The sequence below is a fragment of the Nylanderia fulva genome, unplaced genomic scaffold, assembly GCF_048542155.1.
Source record: "Nylanderia fulva isolate GAGA-0341 unplaced genomic scaffold, ASM4854215v1 Scaffold98, whole genome shotgun sequence".
Lineage (NCBI taxonomy): Eukaryota > Metazoa > Arthropoda > Insecta > Hymenoptera > Formicidae > Nylanderia > Nylanderia fulva.
Genome location: NW_028191112.1, coordinates 335173 through 347487, shown reverse-complemented (window position 1 = coordinate 347487; position 12315 = coordinate 335173). Strand labels below are relative to the sequence as shown.

The 12315-nt window shown below is 30.0% G+C and overlaps 1 protein-coding gene across 1 annotated transcript in view; it reads left to right on the top strand.

Moving 5' to 3' along the window:
- Positions 1-12315, top strand: part of LOC146719449 (uncharacterized) — a 29394-nt gene that overhangs the window by 14575 nt on the left and 2504 nt on the right. Inside the window, exons 2-3 of the mRNA XM_085490145.1 lie at positions 11396-11612; positions 11963-12289. Of these exons, the coding sequence (XP_085346271.1) occupies positions 11396-11612; positions 11963-12289 (544 nt within the window). The remainder of the gene's footprint in view (positions 1-11395; positions 11613-11962; positions 12290-12315) is intronic.

Sequence of the window (12315 nt, the reverse complement as noted above, 5' to 3'; positions counted from 1 at the left end):
TGTGCAACTTGTAGAAAAAAGTTTGTTGGCGTTCGTTGACGTGTTCGGACGTGTTTATTTTTTTTTCTTTTTATGACCATTTTGGCCGATACACTTATTTGCACCGACACTCTTACACACATTACACTTACATAAGCTCAAAACAAACAAATGAAGCTCAATACTAACTTAGAAAATAATCTGGCAGCCTGAAACCACGAACATAAAACTGTGCGTTTCATTGCCATAAAGGAAGGAAGAAGAATGCAACTTGTAGAGGGAATGGATTGATAGTCAACCGCATATTGCAGGTATTGAAAATCTCGTTCGGCCGCCACATACCATCCCCTCTTCTCAATCCCTCTATTGACTACAAGAGCACCCTTTTTGCGAAGTTCAGGTGAACGACATCACAATCTTTGGACATGGATCTCTCGCAACTTATTAGACAATTAAATAGATGAAGGAAAAAGATATTTTTAATGAAAAATTTGAAAATGTTATGGAGAATATAAAGGAGTAGAACCTGATAAATTAATAGATCCGTAATAATTAATGATATTTTTTTATTAGAAATGATTAGAATTTTACGGACTTTCGCGTTAAGAAAATTGAAAAATTAACAAACATGTCGTTTAATTTAAATTGCGAGATTAAATGGCTATGTTAATCTTCTCTTAATAAAAAAAATTTTATTATTGATAAAAATAAAGATACACAAATTTAATTATAATTAAAATGTTATTTTACTACATAAACAATATAACAACGTATATAACATTTTGATGTAAAAATTTTTATATTTTATACCTTATACATTTAAATACTATTATATATATTACAGCTAAATGAATAATCTGTTCACAAATATTACTAATGATAAAAAAGACGAGAGATACTTTATTTTATGCCTTATTATTTAAAAAATTTTTTTATCAAAATAAAATTTATCTTTTAATCTACTATAACATTTGTAAGAAAAAATAAAAAAAAATTTAATTATAATAAGTTTAATTATAATAAGAAAAATGAAAGAAATATTTGTATATACAATATATGTATTTCTGTATATAGATTATTTATAATTAAATACTTATAATTATTGTATATAAAAATTTTATAAATATGAATATACAGTAAATACACTGCATCCTAAACAGTTTAATTAATGTAATATAAATTATAGATTGTACCTTATTTCATTAATTGTAGCATATCGTTTTACATCACGGGCCACATAAACTATTTTATATTAAGGGGATGCTGGAGTGCCAGCCGAACTCCGACGGGTTAGCGTCTAAGCGGAATTAAAATTGTCGATAATTACCGACAATTTTAATTTCGCTATTATCGGCAGTTTCCATTTATATTAAAAATTTACATGCATGTCAAAAAAAAAAAACAATTTTATTGTGTTTAACATATTATTTTTTTTAAACAACATAATATATTTTTACTGTTGAATCATCTCGCACACGCGTTTTTATCTAAGCGTGTCAATGACAGTAAAACATACATACATAATTGTGTCTATTTTTTTCACATAGTTTGAACACAATAATATTATATATATATATATATATATATATATATATATATAAATTTATATATTTGTTTTTTTTTAATATATATTGGCATGCAATTCTTATACATATGTATATATATATATACACATGTGAATGCTCAGTAAATATATTCATACACATACATGTGTTACGTCTTGCAGTCTCCACGATTATTTTCTTTCGGAGAACGCAAGGTAATATCTAAAATATCGCGGATAGAGAGCTCGCGTAAGCACGCGACCTGACAAGCGAAGTAAAGATAACCCGAAAGATCTAAATCGTAAATTAGATAAGAAATTCTATAAGTACAGACGATTATTCCAAGGGATACACGCTTTTCGCTTTTGATCTCACACCCGATTTGTCCACCAATTGCGCCGGGCATTGGAATCTTGTGAGACATGGCAGGTTACGATTAGAAGTACGATTCGAAAAGCCACTTACCGAAACAATTAATTGTATTGTTTATGCCGAATTTGATAATGTAATTGAAATCGACTCGTCGCATCAAGTCATCATCGATTTTTCTGGTTAAAATTTTTATCACCGCATTTACAACTCTCACGTCGCAGCGTACCCGATTAAAACTTTTCTGTTTTTTCTTACCCCGCCCTTCTTTTCCACTTCCATTCGTCGACATGTTTTACGAGAAGAAAATCTTACGATGTTACGAAAAGAAATAGTCAATTTCCTTCAAGACACGCACATTGAAGGTTCGTGAAAAGCTTAAACCTCGCCTACAAAAAGCGTAGAAATTTTTCATCACAACATAGATATAGTCATCGACATACAAGACTTCCGCGATGCGAACGAGAAGTTTCTACCTAAGAAAATCGCGGTTGTCGCGATTGACGCAGCGATCGTCGACCATTGAATTATGATGGCTCTGTATCCGTTTGGAGAATTACCCGAAAAAGTAAGGCGGCAAAATACATAGCTCATGCGAAATTACCACGATATCGAATGGTTCGACGGCGAAGCTAATTCAAAATATTTTACGTTGCGTTTACGAGAAATTATAAGATACTCGAGGCACATATACGTCGGAGGCAGCGAAAAAGCATATTACTTGCGGAATCTACTTTTCAGAGAGATATATAATTTAGAAGATATTTCTCCAGCATTCAAAAATCTAACGGCGGAGGGAGAGTGCGGACAATATTGCACGCATCATGGATTTCGAAAAATTTTTCATTGCGCATTACATAAATATACTTACAAATTGAAGCGCTGGAACAAAATAATAGTGGCAGCAGTGATATTCTCAGTGTTAGCCAACCCACTAGTTGTAGTTCTCTCGAAAATTTTCAATTGAACAGTGACGACGACAACGACGACAGCGGTCACGAAAGCGAAAAAACCAGCTACGATAAAAATTACTTTGTTAGAAGCGTAAATGATAACCCTGTTCTAATTCATAATATAAAAACTCGAGCGGATAGCAGTCAATTAAGAATGAAGAAGAAGAAGAAGAAAGATTTACGGAGCGCAAATCGTCGTGCAGAAACGTTACAGCGGGAGAAGTAAAAACTGAAGTTATTCAAATAATACCAGGATCCGCGCGTTCATCTTCGCGTCAAAAAAGTGAACTCTTGCGAAATTCTACGGGCATTACGTCATATCGATGTCAAGCATGCGGGAGTTTATTCCGCCGACAGAGTTCCGAGGGTGTGGACGAGGTCGACTGGCTATCGTCGCTAATACAGACAATCATAATAGATCTGGTGAACACTGGGTCGTCTTCTTTCTCGACGAACATGGAACAGGCACCTACTTTGATAGCTACGATCTACCTCCTCTGGAACCAGGATTTCTCCTTCGACTTCGACGAAACTCCGTCATCCATTGATGGAATACCCGTCAACTACAAGGACTTTTTCAAAAATAATTTTATTTAATTTTTCCAGCAATAAAAAACTTTGAATGCGAACTCGAGCAAGCGTGTTTTCTATTAGAGTTATTTTTATTACCCATGGTGTCGAGGTGACGTTCAGCCGAAATTGTACACGCGCTTCTTTTTGTTTTTTATTGTTAGGTCTTATTCCGTCTTAGGTCTGTTACCGAGGTGTCGATAATACTTGATATCGCGTATACGGCATCGTGGTCAGACGTTAGAGGCGTTTGTAATTTTTGTATATCTTGTTCTTTTAGTTTCCTTTGTTACCGATGATAATACCAACATTAGCCGATAGTGCAACGCTTAGTAAGCTATCAGCCTGAAATTAGTGCGAGTTTGTATTTTTTGCTAATCTTTTTCATCGCTGTCACTCCGGCGGCCCTTCCTCTCTATCGCGTAAGAGAGTTTGAAGAGCGAGGTGCATAGTCGCCCTCCACGTGGCCTCGGTATACCACGATTCGCCATTTTGTCGGTTTTTTCCAAAACCCACCTACTCTCCCTCTACCCTTCCAAAATAAAAATGACCCAATCAGAGTGCCGGCAAGTATAGGCAGAGCCTATCAAACGCCAAAGACTAATGCCCCGATAAAAAATAGACCAATCTCCAATCGCAAAATTCTGTCTAGCCACACCCCCTCAGACATCAGGTCTTGTGTCCGGACTATATTTTGTAATATCAAATTTATATATAATTTTATATATAATAATGTGTAATAAATGTAATTTTTAGTCAATGATATTTATTGAATATTATAAATAATTTTAATCTAATTTTAATAGCAAAATATTAATTTATTTTCGTAAACTCATAGCATTGCAATAAATACAAACATATATAATGTCATGTTTTAAACTTCATATAACATGCAATATTAATTTGCAATAATTTGCAATATTAATTTGCATAATATGCAATATTAATTTGAGCATTATTCTCATAATGACATTACTCATAATAAAATTTTTTTGCAAAATTTTAAAGATATAATATGTCCGTGTTTTGAGTAGCATATGAGCCTGCATCTGTGTCTATTTCTGTCATCAGGTTTGTAAGAAATATGAGTACAATATGTGAGTACAGAATGCATATGTTTTGCTATCTGGGTGTAGCCATCGTGGTAATTAAACGAAAGATAAAATATAACAAGATATTTGTAATAAATCTTTGCAAGAAATTCGAATTTATTTCTTGTTTTTATAAAACAATTTCTGATGACATTATGTTAGAGGGCCGAAGAAATATCGTAGCATTTAGACCTGTTTATTTGTCAATAGAATTTTCGATTTCAAATCAATTTCCTAATTTCTCAAAATTCGTTTCTGATGCAATTATATTATTTAAAACATAAATTACTACACGTACCTGTATTTGAATTTGACTCCAGGCATTGCATCGTAGGTACTAACGATTGGATACTAACTTTAATAACCAGAACGCACATGCAAATCGTTCTGGGAGAAGATATTTTTAAAAGCAACAAGCAGACGAATATATCGTTTCTGGTATAAAATATCTTTTTTTAATAACCAGAACGCACATGCAAATCGTTCGAGATTTTTCAGTGTTCCGATCATTTTGGGACACCCTGTATATGTATATATACATATACAGGGTGTCCCGATATATATATATCGATTTATTTAGCAATCTGTCGTCTATCTATCGAAATATCTATCGATTTACCTATCTATCTATCTATCTATATGTCTATCTATCTGTCTATCTATCTATTTATCTATAATATCTATCGATCTATCTGTCTCTATCTCTCTGTCTATTTTCTCTCTTCTACATTGCATTCTTTCATACATGCACACGTATAAAATTTTTTTTTTAAATTATCTACATTTCCAAAATAAAAATAATTAAATTTATAATCTAAAAATATATAAAAATCTTTTATGAATATAATTGATTATAAAGTTTTAGTCGATAATTTTTTGTAATAAATAAATGATTTATATGATTTAGTCTCATCTAACTACTTCTCTGTTTTGATAATAATAGTGTTACTATCTATTCAATCTCAAAAATACTCTTCAATCTCTAAAAATAAAATTTTATATAAATCATTTATTTATTACAAAGAATTAATTATTTTATAATCAATTATAAAAGATAGGCCGGTTTCTACACATACACACACACACACGCATATAACTTGTTAGCTAGAATATGGACAAAAAAAAATTTTTACACCCTAATCTACATACATACATATATATATATATATATATATATATATATATATATATATATATATATCTATATATATAAGCACCGTCCGTCTGTCTATCTGTCTGTACCCGAACTACTTCCGCATTTGTGGACCGATTGTCTCGAAATTGGTACCAAAATGTTACAAATTTTTCGGGGGTGGCTGCTGTGGGGTTTTTTTCTTAATTTTTTTATTTTTATTTTTTTTCCTCAGAGGAGGGTATGTTTTTGCAAAAAAAATTTTTTTTGCAATATTTCTGAACACATGATATCAAAATGTTGCAAAATTTTTGGAGATAGCGACGATGCGGTTTTTTTAAGTGTTACACTTCCACCCACTCACCCACCCACGCATTTACCCACATGCATGCGCATTTATGGACCAATTTTCACGAAATTAGTACCAAAATGTTGCAAATTTTTCTGAGGAAACTGCTGTGTGGGTTTTTTAAGTTTACGCCTCCACCCACGCACCCACCCGCGCAATCGCATACTTACGAACCGATTTTTTTTAAATCGGTACCAAATTGTTGCAAATTTTTTGGAGATGGCGACGATGCGGTTTTTTCAAGTGTTACACCTCCACCCACGCACCCACCCACGCGCATGCGCATTTATGGACCAATTTTCACGAAATTGGTATAAAAATGTTGCAAATTTTTCTGAGAAAGCTGCTGTGTGGGTTTTTTAAGTTTACGCCCCCACCCACGCATCCACCCACGCAATCGCATATTTATGAACGGATTTTTGTAAAAATTGGTACCAAAATGTTGCAAATTTTTTGGAGATGGCGGCGATGTGGTTTTTTCAAGTGTTACACCTCCACCCACGCATTCACCCACACGCATGCGCATTTATGGACCAATTTTCACGAAATTGGTACAAAAATGTTGCAAATTTTTCTGAGAAAGCTGCTGTGTGGTTCTTTTAAGTTTTATCCCACCCATGCATCTACCCACGCATTCAAACATTTATTCACAGACTTTTTCGAAATTTGTACTCAAATTTTGTCCGGGATGGCTACTATATGATTTTAACAAATTTTTATCACTTTATTTATCCACCCACGCACCCACCCACGTATCCACGCACCCATGTGCATACGCATTTATTGACTTGGTCACACCAAGAAGTAATTTTTAAAAAATTTGCCTTTATTGACTGTATTGTAAGTGATGATCCACAGGAGCAATTAAATTTTCCAACTGAGTTTCTAAACTCACTGACACCTTCTGGAATGCCAGTTCATCGGCTTAAAATAAAAGTTGGTGCTACAGTAATCTTATTAAGAAATTTAAATACTAAAAAAGGACTTTGTAATGGTATAAGATTTATTATAACTAATTTAAAAATAATTAATATAATTTATGTAGAAGTTATAACAGGTCCTGCTCGAGGACAAATTGTTATGATTCCGAGGATAGATTTAATTACAAATGATTTGGAACTGCCATTTAAGTTTAAACGAAGACAGTTTCCTATTCGAGTGTCATTTGCTATGACAATAAATAAATCACAAGGACAAAGTTTAGAAAAAATTGGAATTTATTTGCCACATCCTGTATTTGCTCATGGTCAACTTTATGTGGCATTTTCTAGAGCAACAAAAAGAGAAAGTGTAAAATAAATTGATGAATGTAGCAATCAAGGACATTTAATTGAAGAAAGTGAAAAATGTTTTACAAAAAATGTAATATACAGGGAAATTTTGTAAATTGAAGAATTATGACATTGTATGAGAGCTAATAATAGCGGGTTAGCGGTGGGTACATTAGAAATAAAAAAAATTGAGTAAAATGTAAAAAAGGATATAATAATTAAGTAATAAAAAAAATATTTAAAGTATATATTAACTAAAATAATGTTTTTTAAAAAATATGAAATTGTGTGGAAATTAAAATAAACAAGAAAATAAAAATAAAAATATATAATAAATATTTAAATATATGCAAAACGCGGTGTAAAATAAAATATCTGGGAGAAAGAAATAGATAACATAGTAGTCATCCAAAAAAAATTTAAACATTTATTTTGATATAAATTTCGTGAAAGTCGGACAACGAATGTGGAAGTAGTTCGCGGTAATACAAAAAAAGAATTAATTTTTTGTGTTAAAACGGATTTATAATATAGGCTATGAGGAATGAGAAAGGCTTTGAGGACCGCGCTTAGCGCGGTCCGAAAAGCTAGTATATATATAAGTAGCGGGAAAGAGATTCCTGCTCATGCGTCTCGGATGCAGGTAGATATAATAACTATTTGGAAACCACTGCTGAGGCGTCTCGGATTGATGAGTATGTGATGAGTATATTTTTTATATGTATAAAAAATACTTTATTTTTTCTTTGGTAACAGACAGTATCACAGTATTACATCTATCTATAATAATTATAATTGATTATAAAGTAAATAATCCTTTGTAATAAATAAATGATTTATATAAAAGTATTTTAGAGATTGAATATAATAATACTATTATTATCAAAACAGAGCAGTAGTTAGATAAGAATAAATCATATAAACCATTTAATTATTACAAAAAATTATCCACTTAAACTTTATAATCAATTATATTCATAAAAGATTTTTATATATTTTTAGATTATAAATTTAATTATTTTTATTTATGTAATGCAGATTATTTTTAAAAAATTATATATACGTGTGCATGTATGAAAGAATGCAATGTAGAAAAGAGAGAAGAAACAAAGAGACAGAAACAGGACCACAGAGAGACAGATAGATCGATAGATAGATAGATAAATAGACAAACATATAGATAGATAGATAGATAAGTAAATCGATAGATATTTCGATAGATAGACGACAGATAGCTAAATAAATCGATAGGTATGTATATATATATATATTTCTTTATAAACATTTTCTACGCATATATACGCATACATACAACAAGCAAATATTGTTATGACGTGACGCGAAAAACAAAAAAAAACTCGTATTTAAAAATTTTTTGTCTTTTTATCACAAATTCAGACCGCTTCCTCTTTTATTATTGTATTAACTTTAATCGTGGAAAAGCATTTGTTATTCTATTAACGCAATAAAAACTTCTCGATTGTGGCAAAATATAATCGGTTCGGTAAAAGTAGACCTCCGGCATCCCCTTAAAAGTGCATATCTAAAATGGAATGTATTCTTTGTGTTTCTTAGTTTTTTCTTTCTTTTGTACGCATGATACGTCACGTGACAATTTTGTAGTGGGAAGAAACACAAAACTTTCGATTTTCAGGTAGGGAATTTAGACTTAAAAGAAGCAGAGTAGACAGAGTGTGGAAAACGTCTGCAGTGTGTACATTAATGAAATACATGTACTTTGTGTTTTGTCTTTTCTGTTATCCGCAGACGTATAAGAACAGTATCGCATTAGAGCGGTGTTTGCGGAATTACTTTAATTTATAATATTATTTGTGCTTTTTTTTATTATTTTGTAATGGATATTGATTGGACATTGTGCTTACCAGATCATGTGGTAGAGAACATTCTAGGCTGCGATGTGATCAGTTTTGACGACATCGTTAACTTTAGATTAAATAAGAAGAGATGTTGTACAAAGTATGAGTATTGGGAAATAATATTTTCTCAGAGGTAATTCTTTCAGCGTGTAAATTTTTAAAAATATTTTTTATTAAGCGCACAATCTATTACTTATGTCAAAAATATTATTTTTTAAAATAAAATAAATAAAAGACGTTAAAAATATTACGTAACAAAACGAACGGATATTAAACTTAAAATGATGTACGTTGTTTCAAGACGATCGTTTTTTAGGCCGTCTTCAATAAAAGTAATAGAAATATATAAATAAATTGAAAATGTAAGATAACTTTATTAAACTAAGCAGATGTCGAAAATTAAAAAAAAATAATTAAATCATGTTCAGCAAACTAAAAATAAGAATAATTCGTCAAATCAAATTATAATGAACAATGATAATTTCTTTATACGATCACATGCCATAATTTAATACGGATGAGGTTGGCATATTGTGATTTAGTTGGTTATAGCAAATTTACGTTTTCAAGCTTCCGAGACATAACATTTTCTCAGTTTTGTCCTGAATTTAAGAAAAATTCAACAAAATTCGTTATTTAGTTGTTTAGTAAATTTACGTTTTTACGATTTCGAGTTAAAGTGTTGTTTCAATGTTGTGCAGAATTTAAGGAAAATTGATCAAATTCGTTATTTTGCAGTAAATATACGTTTTCACGTTTTTTAAATTTTCGACATCGGCTACGTTTAATATGATTACTGTATATTTTTAATTAATTTATTTATATTTCTATTCTTTATATTAAAGATAGTCCAAAATAAGGGGTAACAATGTTGAAACAACGATTATTTTAAGTTGTAATGATCTTGATACTTAATTATAATATATAATAAATATTTTATTTGCGGCTTATTGTTAACTTCTTTGCTGGCACTTATTGCCTTTTACTATATTTTGTTATATTATCATTATCGAAGCTTTTAATATATGTAATTAAATTTAATAAAATCAGAAAATATAGTCGAGTATAGAAGCACGTTTTTTGGTACCCCGCGAGTCGCACGAGCTGGAGTACTTTGCTATAGTTTACATCACGTATACTGTACTGAAATGCTATAGATGCTATAGATAGCTCGGGGTACCGAAACCCGTGCTTCTATACTTGTTTATATTCTTTGATAAAACATATTTTCTAATAATAATTTTTTTAAACATAACTCTCCATGACAACTTCAAAATTGAAACATTTAAAATCAGGACATAAGATGTTTTTAAGATGTCTTTATCGTGTACTATATTTTAAATATCGTACTAGATAACACACTTGCGGCCTTCGCGCACGCTATTATCTTATTTAATGTATTAATTTAAATTGTTAATAATTTTATTTTGTATATAATTTTATATTTGAACAATTGTCAAATTCTTAAACCTCGTGATGACAACTGCTCGATGCTATGAGTATATACAACAAAAATCGGCACAGTTAATTAATATCGCGGAAAAGCGACAACAATTCAATAACACGCTTTTTTTAAAAAAGGATTATATGGTGTCTTAAAATTGTCATAAAGACTTTTTAAAGATGTCTCAATTTTAAACATTATCCTCTCTCTTGGTCGAGTCTACGCTTTGGATTTTATTAACATTTTTAATCTATTTTTATAATACAAACAATATAAATAATTTAATGTATAAATAGAAACCTAATAAAAAAGTATATCTAACGAAAAAGAATAAGATAATTAAATATAATGAAAAAAATATATTAAAAGTTAGTTATTTTGCGTTTTTATTTTGTTAATTTTTTTATTCTATTATGTAATTAATCCATTTTTACTAAATATATTATTAATTAATTTTCTAAACTAAAGGTGTTTTGTCCACATATACAGATTGTGAAAATTAAATAACTTGTTATAGCTGTATAATATGTTATTTGATAACATTGTATTTATATGTAGTATTATTGTTCATTGTATTATTATGATGTATTAGATACATTTTAATTACTATTTAAAATAACAGATTTTAAATTTTATTTTTTTCTGCAGTAAAATAAAATAATTTTCTGTTAAATAATTCTTTGAATATATTCTTCGAGAATATATTAATATGTTATTGCAAAATAAAATTTATTTTCTGAAAATTTATTATTTATGCAACAATTATTTAGTATGATTTTTAAAAGTTTATGAAAATATTTTTTATTTTATTTATAGGTGGCCTACCGCGAAGAAATTTTATGACAAACATTATAAGGAAAATGAAAAAGTGGACTCTGTAGAGATGGCACAAAAGGATAAAAGAAGCATAGACTTTATAGAAACAGGCATAAATTGTGTGAAACAATTGCAAGCTTATGTGTCTGATATTATTCATAAACAATATGAAAAAAAAGATTACTATGATATCGATAATTTAGTACAATTACAAGACGTATTTTATTTAGATAAAAGTTTGAAATATGAATTATTTAAAAGAATATATAAGCCTGAACATTACATAAAATATTATTTCTTTATTGACGAGATAAAAAAATTGCTTAAACAATCTCCACGGTAAGATGCTCAAAATATACATACATATATATATATATATATATATATATATATATGTATAGTACTATTAATTATATAAATTAATATACTTATTAATTAATATGTAAATTTTTTAGAAGAGTTGGTTGCGATTTAACTGAAAGATATTGCTACGAAAAAATCTTTTATTATATTAAGCAATGTTCGTTAAAAAAGCGGTGGCTTAGATTTGTAAAACTATCTAACCAGCTTTTGGAAAAGGCAGCAACTATTATGTCACAGTCTGTTCAACTTGAAAAAAAAGTACGTTACTCATGCGTAAAAGAATCTCTGGATAATATCGCACAAGAAGTACTAAGTTATCTCAAAGAAAAACATCCTAATCATTCGATATTTTCGACGCCTGCTGAAATCTTTACCTATTGGAAAAATAATAATATAGACGAAAATCATTGGTCCGAAGCGGAAGGGACGCAGATTATGGAAACACTCGAAGAATATATATTTGGCGAATTAAACTTTCGGTGCGATTTTGAATTCTCGTATGAATTCCAAGAAACCATAAGTATAGATAGTGTAAGTTCTTTTGGATAATAATACTA